This window comes from Podarcis pityusensis (genome assembly GCF_964106645.2).
Source record: "Podarcis pityusensis genome assembly, chromosome: 9".
Classification (NCBI taxonomy): domain Eukaryota; kingdom Metazoa; phylum Chordata; class Lepidosauria; order Squamata; family Lacertidae; genus Podarcis; species Podarcis pityusensis.
In genome coordinates this window covers 68,428,412-68,448,394 of record NC_138034.1, presented here as the reverse complement: position 1 = coordinate 68,448,394, position 19,983 = coordinate 68,428,412, and the positions used below count along the sequence as shown (strand labels likewise).

General features: G+C 43.8%; 1 protein-coding gene across 5 annotated transcripts in view; it reads right to left on the bottom strand.

Moving 5' to 3' along the window:
• The window catches only part of SLC4A4 (solute carrier family 4 member 4), a 355,256-nt gene that overhangs the window by 152,696 nt on the left and 182,577 nt on the right, over nucleotides 1-19,983 (bottom strand). For 3 of the 5 annotated variants that reach the window (XM_081020705.1, XM_081020706.1, XM_081020704.1), the window contains 2 exons: nucleotides 17,481-17,560; nucleotides 10,074-15,603 (listed from right to left, as the gene is read on the bottom strand). In XM_081020705.1, the coding sequence (XP_080876831.1) occupies nucleotides 15,501-15,603; nucleotides 17,481-17,560 (183 nt within the window). In that variant the 3' untranslated portion in view covers nucleotides 10,074-15,500. Of the gene's footprint in view, nucleotides 1-10,073; nucleotides 15,604-17,480; nucleotides 17,561-19,669; nucleotides 19,767-19,983 lie in introns of all 5 variants that reach the window. The other 2 variants (XM_081020707.1, XM_081020708.1) reach the window with 1 other exon arrangement.

Below are 19,983 nucleotides of genomic sequence, written 5' to 3'. Positions count from 1 at the left end.
TTATTGTTGACCTGGCACCTGCTCCTGACCCCTAGTAACGAAAGATTCCCATTTCAGAGTGGATAACCCCTATGGAGAACTCAATTTCTGATGCTACAGAAGACAGATGAGCTTTTCCATCAAGGTGCAAATTCAGAATAATGGTTGAACTTTTGTGGACAAGGCACATTCCCACCTGGAGCCACTTGTTTTTATGCTATGAGTATTGGGTCAGAGCCACTGTGTCTTCTATTTGTGAGGATACCTTTCAGTAGCAGGTAGCCCCTACTGAAATATCTCTTGACATCCTTCCAGCAGCTTAAGATTATGTAGAGCATGTAGGGCTGCGTTATTCTGCAACATTCTGCACGTGGAATTTCTTTCTATGCCCATTACCCTGAGAGTGCAAATTCAGTTCAGCAGGTGCCATTTGAAGTAATCATTCAGGTTCAACATTTTACTGGGACAATAGCAAGCACTCGCTACGGCTCAAAAATGAATGCAGTTGCATAATTGAATGTGGTACAACTTGCTTGTAAAAATGTCTCTGTGTTATGTTCTGAACCTGCTGGCACACAATAAAACTTATTTTAGAGATGGAAGGAAAACACATTGTGTTCCTGACAACTCCTTTTTCTAACTCGCCTGCGCAGACTCTGCAGTTTAATAATTCTGATTTCCCCCCCTGCAATTTCCTGGAAATAACATGCAAGGAGTACAATGTTCACTGTGTTCAGTGTGCCTTACTCCCAGGTAGAAGCGGACAAACCAGCCAGTTTCACTTTCACTCTGTTCCTCATTTTTCCAATTTTAAATTAAGTTCTTAAATTAACATGAGTCCTCATGAAAATTCATCAGTGAATTTCTCAGATCTTTGTATGCAATTTTGCCGAATGAACCCCTTTTTGCAATTCAGTTTTCCCTAATGCAATGCAATTCTGCATGTTATCTTCACGAATAATATGGATTTATATGCACACTTTACCCTAGTATGATATGCATTGTTGTATGCGTTACTTGGCTGGAGAACTGCATTGCAAAATTTGGAGAAGTTTGAATTTCAAAGGATGGCTGTGTTTCGGTTCTCGTGTTGTTTCAGAAAATGTGAATTACCGGTAGGTAGGTTTGCCTTTAAATGCAATGTGAATTTAATTTCCGTGCCCCCTCACCATAACAGGATAGTAAGCCTATCTTTGCAGCCAGATGTTTCACACCTGGGCTACCAAACCCTGTCATTTTCAGCCTGATTTTGACATTGGACACTGGTCATCAGTCACATAGCTGAACATACACACTCATAGACCCTCTGGCATTAGGGAGACCCTAATAGTTCAGCCATCTTTGCTTCATCTCTCCCAGCGCAATGGCATTGCGAGGGAATCGCCTCCCTAGATAATGAAAAACCTACTTAAACAGATTAAGGGATTCAGACAGTGTAATGCCTCCATAAATTATCATCTCAGGGCTACAAACCTCCATTCTATAAAACACTAGGCTATAAATACACCCAGAGAGCATGGGTGCTTAAGGCAGGCGGAGTGGGAGATATTCAGTATTATCCAGGCTAAGGCAATGGGTTTAAATTCATATTGATTGTTATTGGTGCATTTTAGCCATTGCAAACCACTTTGGGATGTTATTGTTTTGAAAGGCGGTCTATGCCCTTTTCAATGAATGAATGAATGAATATTTAAAGCAAGCACAGTCTGGCAATTTATTAGCTCTTTTTTGGAGCACACACATGGCGCTCTCAGGTTATTTAAGGATGCTGATGATCTCCGCTGTCTACCTCCAAGAAGTGAGCACTGCCAGCCTTAATTTCCTCCCCATCTTACTCCAGGGAAGTCAATGGACAGCAAAAACACAGCTTATGATAACACTGGGCAACAATTTTTTACTTTTTGAATGTTGTCTAGATTTCTACAACTGCTTTAGGGTATGTTTGCACTGCTGAATCAGGAAATGGCATCCGTTTCTCTCCATCAGGTCAGGTTTTTGTGCTATGTTGATTTGAAAAAAATCAGATCTTGTGACAAAATCGATTACATTTTTGTGGCATTATCAGCTGATTTTTGTCAACACATATCATCCTAAATATGTTTTTAAGAGAAAAAAAATGTTTTTCCAACAACATATATTGATTACCTGATATAAACATTGATTACTGTAAACTGAATGGTGGGCATTGATAAAGGTAAGAACACGTAAATTGCATGTTGCTTCACCATTTTTCAAACTTCAGGGCTTGAAAGTCCATTTCTTGGAACTCCTGGAATGCTCAGCGGCAGGGAGGTCTCTCTTCAGAGTCCAACAGTAGTCAGCCATCATGACTGCGTCCCAGCGACCCTGATACCTGGTCTCCGTCTCTTTCATGTACTGATGGAATCTCTCCCCCTGCTTGTCGCTCATTGAACCCAGGTTCTCAGGAAACCGGTCCATATGTGAAAATAGGTAGTGCATCTTGACGCTCATGTTGCAGCCCAGGTTTCTGAAAGCAGTCAGCATGTTGTTGACAAGTTCTGCGTAGTTTCTGGCCTTATTGTTGCCAAGAAAGTTCTTTACTACCAGAACAAATGCCTTCCACGCTTCCAGTTCCACTTCGTTCATTGAGTTTCCGAACTCTGGATCTCTGATGAGCTGACGGATTTGAGGACCGTCAAAGCTTTCAACTTCTCCATGGTCAATCCTGGAAAAGCCTGGCACAAGTAAGTGAAGCAGTCACCATCCTTGTCCAGAGCCTTGGTGAACTGCTTGATTAAGCCGAGCTTGATGTGCAGTGGTGGGAAGAGTATTCAGTCTCTCTCCACCAGAGGGTCGTCGATGACGTTCCTTTCTTTGCAAGGCACCAATTCCTCCCGCACAGGCCAGTCCTTCTTCATGTAATGCTGAGCACGGTCCCTACTATCCCACATGCACAGAAAACATGGGTACTTGGTGAAGCCAGACTGTTGTCCTAACAAAAAGTTCACCGTCTTCAGGTCAACACAAATAAACCACTTATGCTGATCATAACCAATTTTCTCCAGCACATACTTCACCGCTTCATAGTTCTCCTTCAGTGTACTCGAGTGAGCCAGGGGTATAGAGGCAAACTGGTTGCCGTTGTGTAGCAGAACACATTTCAGTGGTCGCTTGCTGCTGTCAATGAACAGTCTCCTATCTTTGGGTTCGTACTGTGGCACTCCAAGCTTGAGCAGAAGCTGTGCAATATCTGCACAGTACACCAAGTCCTTCTCTTCCGAGAAAAAACGGAGGTACTCTTGATGCCTGTTGCGGAAGAAGCTGATGCGAGCACTGTCAGAGAGGAGGTTTTTTTCCTTCAATCTGGATGCCAACAGTTCGGCAGAGTCCTTTGACAAGCTGAGGTCGCGAACTAGATCATTCAACTCCTTTGGGGAAAATGGATGTGGAGCATCATCTTCAAGAACCACTTCTTCTTCATGTCCTTCAACACTGGAGGCATCTTCGTCACTAATGTCAAGAAGTTCTCTGAAGATAGGCACTGGAATTTCATCACAATGAGCTACAGGACGACGTGCTGATTGAAGATCAGGATACTTGAGGCTGCTCCGGTTCTTTCTGTTGATCCCAGTCACATCAACAGCGCAGAAGTAGCAGTCAGTGACATGGTTTGTCGGCTCCCTCCAAACCATGGGAATTCCAAAGTTCAGACTCCTCTTGCCATTGGTCCACCCATGTAGAGTCTCGGTGCATGCCTTGCACACCATGTGTGGCGCCCAAGCTTTATCCTGGTCACCAAGTTTAAATAAGCATGGTAAGCAACTTTATTCTTTGCCGCACCAATTTATGGAAGATTTCGAGGTTTTATGACTTCAAACTGATCCCTTTTCGACATAATCACCCAGAACTATCGGACCTGAATACTTCTTGTCATTAAAATAATCATTTCCAATCAAAACAATTATTTGACATGGCATTTTACCCCCACCAACTTCTTCTAAAATGCTCCACACAAGCGTACATGTGAACAAAAACGTAAAAAAACGACATGTGGTCATAGCTCAAAAACTTGACCTGATTGAGCAAAACCAATGTGATTTTTGGATTCAGCGCATCAGATTTGTCCTAAATCAACTGAAAAAATGCAGACAACAAATTTGTTGTTGACCAGTGTAATAATAATTTTATTATTTATATGTCGCCCATCTGACTGGGCTGTCCCAGCCCCCCTGGGCGGCTCCCAACAAAATATCAAAACATCAACACAATAAAAGATCAGCTTCATGAGGGAGGGAGGGGTTTGTGTGTGCGTTTGTACATTTTTACACAAACTGCTCACTGAACCTGAACATTTTGGGCACATATGTTTCTAAATTTCAGTGTGGCTTTCACTGTCGGTAAAATGAGAGCAAGACATCCACTTTGCTCCAGAGTCTCCTTTTCCAATAAAATAGAACTTAATCCTTTTGTGTGTGTGTGTTTAGTAACATGCCAGGTATGCCCTGCACTGTCTTTTGAGTTTAGAGCAATATTTTTCTTCTAATCAAAATATTTGGTTCCCTTGCAGTCCTTGTTTGTGCTGCACGAGGCCTCAGACGCAGTTAACAGGTTTTGGGTTTCTATAAATACAATCTTGCATGCTGTTAGGTCAGCAGTCAAGTTGGCACAGCCATTGATCCAGTGTGAAGTCCAAGTCCACTCACGCCATCTCAAAAATGGGAATCGTAAAGATGAAATGGGCTAAGATCAGGAGACTGGTGTGCTTTCCCTACAAGGAAAACCCAAGCCATTCTGGGCTCTTCTTGGATTGTAAAAAGTAGGCTCTGTGGGATATTTGATTCAGCAAACTGATTCTTAGCCTGATTGCCTTCGACCTGGAGCAAGGAACCTTGGGTCCTGCAGATGTTGGAGAACTACAATTCCCATCAGCCCTAGCAAGCACAGCCAATGACCATGGATAGTGGAACCTTCAGAGGGCCATAGGTTCGCCACACCTGCCTTAAACTATTGTATATTACGCTGATCATTTATTAAATGTACAAAGGGGATGGGTAGTACCTCTGGTGGGGGACATTTCAAGCTCTTTCTGGAGTAGTTTGCCTTACCTTTGGTCCCTACCCAGCTCTCACCAGTGGCTCCTAGAAGCTGTCAGCATGCAGAAGCAGCCACACCTGGGAAATTGTTTCGACTGGCCAGCTAAACCTGGTGAGGTTAGAGTAGATGATGGGTCTCAAATCCTTGGTTAGTTAGGGACTTCCCTTGAGTGTGAAGACAGGATCTGGCAGATTGAGCGGATGAGGCATGTCGAAAGCACGTCTTAGTGCAAGTAGATAAATAGGTCTACTCTGGCGGGAAGGTAAATGGCATTTCTGTGCGCTGCTCTGGTTCGCCAGAAGCGGCTTAGTCATGCTGGCCACATGACCCGGAAGCTGTATGCCGGCTCCCTCGGCCAATAAAGTGAGATGAGCACCGCAACCCCAGAGTCGGTCATGACTGGACCTAATGGTCAGGGGTCCCATTACCTTTATATCTATATCTATATCTATATCTATATCTATATCTATATCTATATCTATATCTATATCTATATCTATATCTATATCATCTATATCTATATCATCTATATCTATATCTATATCTATATCTATATCTATATCTATATCTATATCTATATCTATATCTATATCTATCATCTATATAAAGTTGTGTGTCCTTGTTTCTTAATTTTATCCTTTTACATCATTTTGTATGATTTGTGGTATTTTATGTATTGTGATTTGCTGCTATTTTTATCGCTTATAGATGAGTAATCCTTTCTTGTAATTGATAAGTGTGAACTGTTTATTACTTGCTGATGTCTCTCACATTGTTTATAAATGAAACTGAGCAGCGAGCAACTGGATAGAATAACTCCATTAATTTCCCCCAAAACAGCCCTCTTGACCTATGGGCATATGGGTGACATTTCCCCTCGCCCCCCCCAAAAAAAGTTCACGAGCATTACTTCTTCGCATTCAGATTGTCTTGGGCAACTGACAAAAGAATTATTGTGTAGCCTAGTAAGTATCCTGGCAACCAAAGGGAACCTGTTGTTTCCTGCAGCTCTTTTGCAAAAGCAAAAAAGGGCACCTTTTGTCTTTCTGAGCTGGATTCATTTAATGCTAAGGTCAGCTGCGAATGCAGGGGCCTCTGAGTGGAAATGGTTATTGCAGGTAAATGCTAGGAGAATCGCTAAGCTCATTCCATGCCAGCTGGAAATGGGGAGGGGTGAAAGGGAAAAATCTATTTGGCTACAACTAACATCCTCATTGCTTATTAAAGCTGAATAAACACTGAGCTTTATACGTCGGGCATACTTCAAGATGGGCAATGTGTGACAGCTAATAATACAACTATTACTTTCAAATTGTTAATTTATTCTGCTTAAACCAGTGCTTTTTTCTGGGAGGATGCAGGGGTACACTTACCCCTAAACATTTTGTGAATCTAACGGGAGAAGAAACTTTTTTTAATTTTTTTTAAAAAGTTTCTTCTCTAGCATGGTGAATCGTCAGTTCCGTTGCTACCCCCGATGGCAGTTTCCTTTCCTTTCCCGGTGTTTCCCAAGTCTCAGATGGAAGCGGGCATTTAATGTGTGAAGCAGTGTAGAATATGGATCTGTGGAATTGGGAAGATGTTAGTGCACACAATCTCATGCCAGTGTGGAAGTTACTGTGAGCTGTCAGCTGTGTAATGTGAGCTAACGCATGTTCTTTGTACTTTTGTCCATCTACTGTATTTATTTTCCCCGATTTAAACTATAAAATGGTGATTTCATTGAGTCAAAATGAGAGTACCCCAAACATTTTTTAAAGAAAAAAAGCACTGGCTTAAACTATACTGTAGTGCGAAATGTCTAGCCTGTACTTGCCCCAGTGGCTGTAATTTCATAATATGTGCATCCCCCAATCCAGGGATGTGCTTCAAAGATCTCCTTCATGAGACTAAGGAAAGGAGATGCCTAGAGAATTCTCTCTCATCTAAAAAGATCCATAGGTGGGGCCACTTTCTGCTACCATGTTATGCCACCCCCCAAAAAAGTAAGGGTTCTCCCCTTCCATTCAGAAATTAGAATTGGTTGGTCTGGGTCTCTTTGAGCAGCACATCCACAACCCCCTTCCTCAAAAGTGTCAATGCTTGATCAGCTTCCTCAGGGACGAAGGATCCGATTCATTTCCAGGGCAAGCAGTCTACTACTTAAAAGGTAAAGGGACCCCTGACCATTAGGTCCAGTCATGACTGACTCTGGGGTTGCAGTGCTCATCTCGCTTTATTGGCTGAGGGAGCTGGCGTACAGGTTCCGGGTCATGTGGCCAGCATGACTAAGCCGCTTCTGGCAAACCAGAGCAGCACATGGAAACACCATTTACCTTCCCGCCGGAGTGGTACCTATTTATCTACTTGCACTTTGACATGCTTTCGAACTGCTAGGTTGGCAGTAACAGGGACCGAGCAACAGGAGCTCACCCCGTCACAGGGATTTGAACCGCTGACCTTCTAATCAGCAAGTCCTAGGCTCTGTGGTTTAACCCACAGCACCACCCGTTAGTCTACTGCTTAGCCATCCCTAATTTTTAGGAGCTCAGTGTACCCCCAAACCAGTGGATGTTTCCCAATTCAGAAAAACAGCAAGCAAGCCAGCAAAAGCCTCTCTTTCCTCCTGTTGGGTGTGACACCACAGTGTTGTCTCGCCAGATTTTAAACATTGAGCACCTGCGTGTTTCTAACAAGAAGCTGCTACAACAAAGACACCTCGTGTTGCTTGCCGTACTGTTTTAACGAATATCAAAAGCCAAGTCTTTGGCTCTGATTTATACATCCAGAACAACAGTACAGCTGTCAACTCCAGGGAAGGCTCAGAGGTCTGCCGGGCCCCCATTTGGGTGGGCAAGTAGCCAGCAACACTGACCAAGGGAGGAACTAGGGTTCAGTTCCAGCACCTGCTGTGATTATAACATGTTTTCTGGCAGAGGCTTCCAAAAACAACGAATATTATCCCAAGTAGTAATCATTCCTCTCTACTCAGCACTGGTAGGGCCTCAGCTGCAAGGCTCAGCCCAATCCAGGCAACGGAAATGGAGGGATTTTTGACAAGTAGTACTGTTTCGACTGAGGAGAATCTACAAGGGTGGCAAAGGCGGCAAAACCCAAGGGGAGGTTGAAGCTGTCTGTCTGCAAGAAGACAAAGAGAGGTGCGCTGGCCACTCGTGGGATGAATTTGCTTAATTCACACAAGGAATCCCGACGAAATAAGGCAACATGGGCTAACATCTCCCTCTATTTTGGGGTGCATGCAAAACTTTCCAGGGCATTAAAGGTAAAGGTAAAAGGACCCCTGACCATTAGGTCCAGTCATGACAGACTCTGGGGCTGCGGCGCTCATCTCGCTTTATTGGCCAAGGGAGCTCGTGTACAGCTTCCAGGTCATGTGGCCAGCATGACTAAGCTGCTTCTGGCAAACCAGAGCAACGCACAGAAACACCATTTACCTTCTCACCGCAGCGGTACCTATTTATCTACTTGCACTTTGATGTGCTTTTGAACTGCTAGGTTGGCAGAAGCAGGGACCGAGCAACAGGAGCTCACCCCGTCGCGGGGATTCGAACAGCTGACCTTCTGATCGGCAAGTCCTAGGCTCTGTGGTTTAACCCACAGCGCCACCCACGTCCCTTCCAGGGCATTAAAATTGCCCCAATTCTAACCAGCGGTGTCTTGTACCTATCAGGTTGTGGCAAAAGTCAAGGAGGTCAACAACTGGTGAAGCCAGAGCCAACTAATTCTAGTCTTGTCCCCATCCTCCTTTCTTCTGAGTCTCTATGGGTAACGCCAAGACGGAGGGGGAGAATACTGCCGCCCACTGCACTGGCTGGAAGTAATGGCCAGCCTTCACTGGTTCTCACAGGAGGCTGTGGATGAGAAGCCTCAGAGTGCTTGCAGCAGCTGTATGGCAGTGGCTATAGCCCCTTTCAGTGCCGCTACTGCTCGCTAGCTCACTCATTCACCTTTCCTCCAGCAATGCCTGGTGGTTTATTGGATTCTGCTGTGGGTTTCTTGTTCTCCTCCACTGCTGCAAGTGTAAACCTAGCAGCCAGGCACTGCCAGAAAACATTCCCCCAACCGTGAATGCTAGGAACTTCTCTCAAATGTGAAATGAAGCAACAGAGTCTTGCAGGGAGCACAGTGAATCCTTGGGTTTGGCGAGTGGCATTCAGTGATATCAACAGGTCTACTCTGATTGACTTAGTTGGAGATCGTCTGATCTTTTCGATTCCTGGTTTGCCCATACAGAAGACAACTTTGCACAACAGGTTACAGACAGGGCAAAAACCAATCCATGTGTTATGTTAGAAGGCATGCAAGCAAACAAAAAAAGTTGGGACGACACAGATAAATGCATAAAGTTACTTTATTTTCAGTATACATTTAATTTTGAAAAATATAAATGCTAAAATATCTCATCTTCTTCATTTCTTGATTCCATAAAAGTCACAATAGAAAGCCTCATAAAACTGTAAAATCCTATAATTTTATAATAAGGAATCTCATGGTTTTACTTTTCATATTCCGGGGGGAGGGGGGGAATCATTCAACAATTTGAAATGTTTTCTTCTCTCTCTCTTGAAAAATTCCTGTTTGTTCCACTGTGTTGATCTACTTCATTTCAAAATAAAGTGGCTGTGTTTTCGTTTTAATAAGTCATTCCTCCAAAGCAAGTACAGACTTTTTATAATAAGAGTTTTACAACGAACAAATAATAATAACAACAACAAATAACAACAAAAAAAGTATCTGAAAGTGCATCTTGATTCCGAGAAATAATGTGAATGCATGTATTGTATCGGGGAGGAACCGCAGAAATGAGACAGAAAAGGACAGACAAACAGACATGAGTGGTCAGTACGTTCACATTCTAGGTCTGGGACAAAGTTATCTCTGGCTCTTTAAAAGTTTCACTCAACATTAGCCCTGAGCAAAAAAGAAAAAATCTCTTTGCAGAGTTTGGCTATGAAGTTGGTCTAAGCAGCACGCCTTCCTAAGGCTGTAGTCCTCAGTGAGGCCAATCATGCCTCTCTGACTGGCCCGATCAAAGCCACCTTTCCTCCTTCCCTTTTGCCTTCTCGGCTCTTGCCGCTCCTGGTGGCTCTTAAAGATCTAGAAAAAGACTTGAACCACACATTCATAGCCTGAGCGCCCCATTTTAAACTACAAGCCACTGCCACTGGGCCAGGAGTCTTAATGTGCACAGAGTGACACTCCTCTATCCCTGCTACCTCTGTGGTGAAAGCCGCGTACCTTTGCGCAACAGCAATGAGTGATCAAAAAAGTTCGGCTTCAGAGTAGGAGTGACCATTTGGACTGTGACAGGATGTACTCCACCTTTTGAGGGTGACAGGGCCTCCATCCTGGCTCCCACGTTTCCTTAGATGCTTTATGCAATGCACGCATGGACTTAGTGCCTGGGATGGGAACCTTATCAGTCACTGGGTGCAGTGCGTACCCCCAGAGCAGCAGTTGAAGAAAGAGTAGGGCTGGTTCCTTCTACAATTTAATTTAATTTAGTACGACTGTCCAAAAGGCTCCACAATTAGCCCTTCTGTGGAGTTTGAAGTGAAGTGTGGGGATAAATAAAAGGTTTGTAGCCACAACGTTATAACCAAGACGTAGAAATGTGATGTCAAAGTCTGAAAGAATGACACTAAATCTCTAGGGGTTCCACACTCAAGTTGGTGGCAAAAGTAATATAACTTCTGTGGACTGCGCTCCAAAGATCTACAGGTTTCAAAGCTATTCTGAACATTTACCTTTTACTTGACCACCAGCCCAATCCTATAATAAGTTTCGCTGCGTTCAATGGGGCTTACTCCTTCTGAAGTGTCCGTAAAACAGCAGCCTGAATTGTGTACAGTACTATAGGAGAGAATAGCAAGCTTCCAAGCTGCAGAGCAGTTTACTTCTGGTAGAATCAGAAGGGTTTTGTGCATCCTGAAAGTATGCTTCACTCAGTCACTCTCTATTCCTTCTCTCAACTGGCATCAGTCCGGTGATGGGATGAGATCTATGGTGCAGTAACCTCAGAGTTCTATGGCACCACACACAAGAATGTGTTGCTATAGCCGTCTCTCTATTCTTCTGTATCCCATTTATATGTGAAACTTTGTTCTTCCAGGTTCCCAATAGCTCCCATGGTCTTAAACAGAAGGGAGCTGTAACTTTGACAACCAGTGAGACAACTGGGTCTGGCTGGCACGTAACGATGAGTCATGGTTTAGCAAACCATGGTTTAGCGTCATGTGTGAACCCTGTCCAGCAGCTTCACTGTGACCAGCTTTCTGCCCAAAACCACACCTTGAAGCCATGGCTTGTTCCTGGTTTATAAACCTTGGCATGGCTTGGTGTTATATGTGAAGCCAGCACCTTTCCTGAACCATGGTTTGTTTCGGTGCTCCAACTCAGATGTTCAACAAATAACACAGACATGAGGCAAGAGCAACTGTAAAGTAGCTTTGGAGGAACAAGCCGTGGTCTGTCTGATCATCTGTGAAAGTCGAGGTTAACCCATCGTTGGTTGAGCAAACAGCAGCTTAACAAAACCATGGCTTAGTATTATGTGTGAGCCAGGCCTTACTCTCGCAACACGCAGGAACCAAAACGCTCCTGCACAGAAACCAAATGCTACACAAAAAGTGCTCATTTCCTGTAGCTGAAATATTCAGAGGGTAACTTTACACTATACAGTCTGGTTTTACAGCCATTCCTTCATCTAAGGGGATTTCTGTGGTGAGAGGCCATGTGGAACGGAAACCCCGAATGGAGACTTCTCTGCACCCTCACCAAACAATAATTCCCAACGCTCGTTTTCAGAGGGAAGCCATGCCAGTTAGCCTGGCAAAAAGAACGATTTGCAGCTGTAGTGTAAATAGACCCTTAGGGCTGGAAACGGCAAAATAAATAAATAAATAAATGGTGCAGCCAGGCACGATGAAGGCCAGGAGTGCATGAAATGCAATATCTCCAACCCTTGTTCCTTCCTCCTCCTCCTCTGCCCCCCCCCCAATTTAAGTGGTACAAGCAACTGAAAACAGAATTGTCTCCCCCTCAATTCCAATGCCATTTTCTATAGTCAGAAGTTACCACAGTAAATTCAAGTACAAGTTGAGGAGTGGAAGACCCTTGCCAGGAGACAATGACCACTAGGAACATACCAATGGGAAAATGGGCATGTGTGTGTGTGTGTGTCACATAACATCTCAAAAACGTCACTGTTGGTTTCAAGGTTCTTGGCTCCCTTTTGTGCTTTGCACCTTGATGCACATATAGAATCACTCCCAGCTAAAACCAGGGAGGTCGAATGGGTCTCTGCTCCCGCGATCAGGATTTTACTCCTGCAGAAAAGAAGCTCGCTTCCACACTCTGCACTGCCAAATCAGTGGAGAATCCAATACCTATGACAACAGGAGTCTCCAACGAAGTGGTGGTTTGGACAAGCACAGAAGTGAGGTACTTGGCTGCTGGAGCAAAACTACTCTTGTCTGAGAGTGCCAGTAGATACAGACCCATACACAGCACACTGGTCCTAACCCAGAAGGGCGGTGTGGTCAGAAATCTATGCGCGATGGGGATGCCAGCTCTCGCATGCTCCCAAACTGCCTACAAAACTCTGGGGAGCCTTAAAGTCTCAACCAAAATGCAGTGCAAGGAGCTGCTGTTTGAGAAAAAAGGGAAATGTCCTGGGTGTGCACCCAAGCTGCTGCTCAGGGATTGCCTGGCTGATGCCCAGTGTCCTTAGCCCTCCCTTGAAAGAGTAGCCTGGCTAAAGAACATTCTGAGAGTCACTGGAGTGGCTACAGCCAGTTTCTAATTATGGCTTTTAACAGCCACTGCATATAATGCCCATCCTATTTTTATACCTCTACATCTCATCCGCTGCGCACCTGGACCTAGTTGGATTTGGAGCCAATCTATATGCACAGCAGAATCGCGTGGGGCACCTTTTCCGAGGCTATAGGTGGTGGAGATCATGTTTCAGATTTTCTCTCGAAGGAAATATTCTCTGAACAATTTATAATAAAAAAACCCTAGCACAGTGTTTCTCAACCTGTGTGTCCCCAGATGTTGTTGGACTACAACTCCCATCATTCCTACCCAGCATGACCAGTGGTCAGGGATGATGGGAGTTGTAGTCCAACAATATCTGGGGACGCACAGGTTGAGAACCGCTGCCCTAGCACATCAGCGAGAAGGGTAGCCTAAAACCATTCTCCAGAACGTGCTCCCTGTGCAGTGAGGTTTTTGCGGGGGAACTACAAACAAGTCGTTCCCCGCACATGCAGTATGAAGTAGCATAGTCCCCCCAAAAAAGATTTTACTCTATATAGATTGACATGGGGTGAAAAGTAGCTTAGTGTGGTTCTAAGCCTTGATATCACCCTTGCCTGGAGGACTTTAAATCTACACTTCATAACGTTTGGGTAGGCAGGAATGAGGCTGGTAATTAAGGCATTAGAAGCGACTCCCCACTCATCAGTTCCAAACCACTTTTTTTTACACCTGTGTGCAGTGCTTTTTTTCTGGGGATATGCAGGGGTACGCACACCCCTAAACATTTTGTGAATCTTTGTACTTTTGTCCACTTACTGCATTTATTTCCCCCGGTTTGAACTATAAAATGGTGATTTTCTCGAGTCAAAATGAGAGTACCCCTAAACATTTTTTTAAAGGAAAAAAGCACTGCCTGTGTGGACACACACACACACACACACACACACGTACGTGCCAACAATTGTGTATAAATGAAATAACACTAACAATTCTGGACAGGGACTCAACACATGACTATAGTCTGCATCTGCTCATTTGACCTTACTCATTCCCCGTTGGAAGGGAGTTTGCAAATTGTTTCCGCTGCGCACTCCTCGTTCACGCTGACGGCGTTTGCGCAGAGGTCTCCATGAGATGAATGGCGCCAGTGTGGCAGCAGAGTGGGCCGATTGTGCTGGTTGCGTTCAACAGAACCACCCAAAAAAAATCACATGATGTTTAAACTTGGGCCCCGATTCCTTCATTGGCTGCAACTCGGTGTTAATGCTAAGCTACTAACTATGGTTAAGCAAATTAGCCTCTTGCATACGGGTTTCTCCCTTCATCCAGCAAGAGAACAAAACATGGAGCAGCTAGCTTGGTATTATAATCTAAATCAGCACTTGTGGTCTGTGGTCCTCCCAAACTGGAAAAACAACAACAAACCTTGGCTTTTAGATTGTGTTCGGTTTGGAGAGGAAACAAACCGCAAGTCCTGATTTGGGTGTAACACAAAGCCAACTATTCTGTGGCGAGAGGGAGGGAGGAAGAAAACAGGAGAGCTTGAGCTTCATGCACAAACTAATTTGCTAATTTGCTTAGCCATAGCTCAGCTTCATGTCCAGGCTCAACCGCTGGGTGATCAGGTTGTTAAGGAAGGAAAGAAAGAAAGAAAGAAAGAAAGAAAGAAAGAAAGAAAGAAAGAAAGGTTCCAATGAAAGGTATTAATATTATATACCCTTGAGATTGTGGTTTTGTTTCTGTTTTTTTTCTGTTTTTTCTTCTTTTTGTAAAAATCACATTATATAACATACTATACAATTATTATTATTATTAATCTTCTTTTCCTTTTTTTAAAGAGAAAGTCCGACATCTAGAAATAAGAGGTAGAACTACTCAAAACTATTATGTTTCCTGCTGCAGGAAAAAAATTCATTTTTTTACAGTAATTCTTTAAAAAAAAAACAGTTAAAAAATTGACAAAAAAAATATAAGTCGCAGGTTAGGCCCCCATAATTTAAAACAAAAACAATGAAGGGGTGGGGGAGAAAGAAAAGAAAATAACACTTGTCAATGCAGCCGACAGGTTAAGAATCCATTAAATTGGGACAGAATAGAAGTTGCAAAGGGTAGGGGTCCACACACTCACAACAGTGATGGGGGAAAGGGATGTACCATTTTTGATTCCTTTGCTTGAGACTCTTGAAGCACGGGTGACGTTAAGAACATGTTACGGTTAGCAGCATTTTACCGGAGCAGAGGACTAATGAGAAAGGGTGGTGAATTAGACCAGAGGTCAGTTTTGTTCTGATAAAGAGGGGAAAGACATGGGGCGGGGGCCAAAACAGAAAAAAAAAACACTGATTCACAACTAAAAAAAAAACCCCAGTCAGTTCTGCTGACGTTTCACAAAGCTGTGATAATATATCCTTAATACTTCCACCCCTCTGCTGAAAAGCTCAAGAGGAGGGCGTACGACGTATTGTGTGTGACTGAAAAGGCAAAACCAAGAAAGAAAAGTGTCTTGGTCAGAATGAAAGCAAGGAGCGAGTGGGGGGAAATAAACAGAGGTAAGGAGGGGGGGGGAAACTTAAATGCTTTCAAGAGAAGAATCTGCCTTGGTTTTACCTAGGCAGAGAGCATTTTGGATATTTGGCTAGCAGTAAAGGAGAAGGATGAAGAAAAGGTAAAAAGCCGGTTTCAGCTGAAGATTAACGAACACATTACAACGTAGTTTCTGTTCCCTTGCTCCTCCAGAAATAACTGTCTTCAGGATCAAGCTCTATTCTAATTTGAGGCACAACTTTCATTGGAGTTCGTGGAGGGCTGGAGAGAGAGACGAGAAAGAAAACCAAAATCATCAAAGCAGAATTTATACACTCAGATGAATCCCCCCTCCCTTGCTCATTCTAACCACCCCTATCTTTTATGTGGGTGCAATAATATGAAAACTACCCAACAGTGATATGAAGACAGCAACAGAGTTGGTTGCAATTACCCCATTCTGCTGGTGGAGCCCCTGTAGATACAGGATAATAATGTTCCTTTGAATGTTCCTTTGAACATTTGAAAATGCAACAAAGGTTTATGTCATGTAGGACTTGCATAGTGCGCTGGAACATGGGCCAGGGTTTAAAGAGAAGGCCCAGAGATGTTCCCTAACTTTGGGAGGTATGTTTCAACTGGGTGGGAAGTTATTTCTTACGTGATACATGCAGGAATAAACACACTGGCATGGAGCAATTCTAGAAGCCTTGGCACAGAATGCCTTTCTAGATACATCCCAAGGAGAAGGCAAGTGTGGTATAGTTTGTAAAGCGGATTTCCCCAAGTGGGTACCTTCCAGAGTTCCCTGACACCTGGTCATTTATATTCTACAGCAGAAAACCATAATTAGACTTGCTGGGTGGTGCTGCCATCTTGCAATTCAAAGATGAGGTTACCTCTTGCCCCCCAGAAGTTGCCGGGCTGCAAATTCCCATAAGTCCCTGTGACAAAGCATTACACTGTTGACTCGTGTTTAGCTTGTGGTCTACTAAGATCCTTAGATCCTTTTCACATGTACTACTGGGAATCCAGGTGTCCTCCCCACCCCCCAATCTTATATTTGGGCAGCTGGTTCTAAGTGCAGAACCTGACATTTGCCCCTATTGCATCATGCTTTCCTTTCTGGTTGTCATTTCTGTCCCACCCCGCCCCGCTCAAAAGGACACTGTCTGCTACACAATTACCGTATTTTTTGCACCATAACACTCACTTTTTTCCTCCCAGAAAGTAAGGGGAAATGTCTGTGCGTGTTATGGAGCGAATGCCTACGGATGGCGGGGGGATCTGCTGCAGTCGTGAGCAGAGGATCCATGGTTCCTCTTCCCTCCTCTGTGGCTCGCTTTGAAACAGCAAAGCAGGAGAAGAGCCGCTGAGTGGGGAGGAGAGGGGGACAGAGAGCCTGCTTGCTTTAAAGGAGCAAAGCGGGAGAGGAGAGGAGCCTTCTCCGCTTATACCCCTCTTCTGCATTATTAGCAGCATCCTTCTCCACACACCCCTTGCGTGCTCCTTGTGCCTTGAGCGCTTTTCCTTCCCTCCCCACCTAAAACGTGGTTACAAAGCACGGATCCACATGGATCCTCAGGATTTTTGCATTGGGCTACCCCAAACTCACCGTCAGATCACATGTCTGTGGCCACAGCATGAACTACAAAAATCATACATCCACTGTTTTGTTATAATATTTTTTTTCTTGTTTTCCTCCTCTAAAAACTATGTGCATGTTATGGTCGGGTGTGTGTTATAGAGTGAAAAAATACGGTACTTGTTCTTAAGCATCTCCCATGCATCACAGCTGGGTTCATCCTGGTTCATCACAGGCTGTGATGCATGGGAGATGCTTAAGAACAAGTAATAGTGTTAGGCAAATGCCAGCTCTATAAAAGAGCTTTAACTTTTTATGCAGGTGACTTATTTCGCCCAGAAGGGATCAATGTTTCGGTGACACCAAGCATTTTGAGGAAGTGACAAGCTTCACCGAATCATTCACTTTTGCTGATTCTGCGTAAGGGCGTGATCCCGGCACATTTAGATTGCTGTCAAAGCTTTATTTCATTTGCAGTGGAACTTCTGCACTGGAGTTTCAACCCACCATTCCAATGAAAAAGATGAATTACAAATAGTTTGCTTGCAGGTCATACATCCATATAGATCCTCACCTTGGCATTGTGTGGGAGTGCAGGAAAGGAATTTTATCAGCATGATGTATGGCGTTCAAGGAATGTTGGTGATTTTTCTCCTGTTATTTTTTTTGGAAAAATAAAATAATAATGCTTATCGACTGCTTGATTTTAGAAATCTCTACCCCTCTTTTATTTATGAATAAACACAAAGCAGCTAAAATAAAGTTGCTACATCTTGAGCCCAGTACAAAGTTGCCCATTACCAAGGCAAGATGGCGGCCCAGGAAATAGAATGCCACACCTCCAAGTGCAAAGAAGAAGCAGAGCTGTGTGCCATCAACATATTGCAGACAACGTACTGCAAAACTCCGGATGACCCCACTCAGTGATTTCATGTAGGCGTTAAACAACACAGGATATTTTTGCGTTCAAGCTGCGGATCTTCAGATGTTGTTGGACTCTAGGGCTGCCATATTTCAAGAAGTAAAAGGTCCAGACACAAAAGTTATTTTTTAGGGGGCGGGGGAATCACCCAAAAAGTTGTTTGGTCAAACAGATGCTTACTTGTTCTGTTGGCAAAAACCCGGACACTTTAATGATTTTTCGAAATTCCTCCCGGGACGCTAATTTCGCTGTGGAAATCCTGGACATGTCTGGGAAATTCCGGAAATATGGCAACCCTCTTGGGCTCCAGTTCCATCATCTCTGCCCAATGGCCACCCTGCTTGGGGATTGATTTGTGCTGGGAATGCAACAACCCCTGGAGGACCACAGCTTCTCCATCTCTATCCCCATCCACACTCAAGAGGGAAATGGAAAGCTCCATTTTCCTGGGATGGAGAGGACTGTGACACTTCAGTGAAGACAACAAAATGGCAGTTTAGTATTCAAGATGTAGCAACTTTTTAATAGACATTTGTGGTCCCATCTGATTGTTCTGCTGTCACCATAGTTACCCCTGAACCAAGCAACCCGCTCACCAGTGCTACACCTTACTTATTCCATCTCTCCTGCATCTGAAGCTTTTGACACTTACCGTCTTCCTGTCTACCCACCCAGCCAGCATCATTCCATTCAATTAGCATGTCTAACAAGCCCATCTCTTTCCACCATCTTCCCCTACCCAAAATAGGCAGTCTGCAAGTCTGGTTCTCTTGCTCCGCATGTTGCAATGGCACCATGAGGGCAGGTAGATTCTGATCGAGTCTACACAGATATTTTGCCCCTCTAGGATATTTGCCGCTTGGTTTATATCTGCAGAGAGCCAAGCCATGCATTCTTCTCCCACCAACTCGCAAAATATCCACCTGCGAGTTTTGCACAATTCCTCCTATTCAGCAAAATGCACATCGAACCATACAAGACCTGCCCCATATGCAATCAATAAAGCAACAAACAGAAGATAGGCAAGGGAATAAGCAGAGGTGGGGCTGCAGTGTTTTGTTCTCATTTTGAAATGAAAAAGGCAATCACGTTTTAGCACAAATTGAAGAAGAAAGTGAATATCACCCAAGCCACCTAAAGGAAGACAAGCGTGTTAATAGTGCTACATGATTCACAGGATGACCTCTTTTTCAAAAACAACAACGACACAGTGGACAAATATTATATGCTTAAGTTCTGATTTTTGGCAGGTGAGTGGATCCTAAGGAAACAAACAGCGCGAGACAGTGGTGGTGGTGCTTCTATAAGGCTGCAAAACCAGAAGATTAGCCAGCAGGGAGGGAGAGCTAAAGGAAATCATCGAAGAGCGTTAGAAAGTGCACACACATCCACCGTGCGGGGTCAGAAATATACCATGCCATAAATGGGCTGGATTGATTTGGAGGGTTAGAAAGAGAGAAAGAGAGAGCTAGTGACGGATCTGTTAGCAGCTGGATAAAAGCAAATTAAAAAAAGTGGAGCCACAAAAGGAGGGAAGAAAGAAAAAAAGCAAAAAACCCAAAACCAACGAACTTACAAGAAAGAGATATTTTTAAAAGCCAACCAAATATATATATATATATTACATGCTGTGTAAGAAAAGACTGGTTTAAAGAAACAACATGTAGATATAAGAGGGGAAAAGAAAACATCTACGGAACAAGGGTTTTTTTTTCTTTAAAAAAATCAATATTGTAAGTATATATAGATATATAAACTTATATCTATATATCGCTATATAGCTGCTTTTTGGAGGTGCAACTGAGACTGAAGCAGGCATGCAAGGTGTTAGTTCTACTCACTGTCGGAAGGTTTGCTATCACTTAGGAAAGGTTCCTGTTCCATGATGTCCATTGGAATTTTAATACTTGGGACTTTTTCTGAGTAGGGGCAGTCGGACTGTGGAAGAAACGTGCACAAAATTTCTTAGAATGCTTCCATCTCGCCCGTGCGCTCTCTCGCTCTCTCTTGCCATTCCCCACAGATTTATCCAGGGTGTACCAGCCCAGCTCTGGCACTTCAGGGATTCCTTACCAACTTGTTATTGCTTTTTTAACTGCAGCATCAAGTTCGGCAACAGCTCCACCTGCTGACAGTTAAGGAAATAACCGCGCAA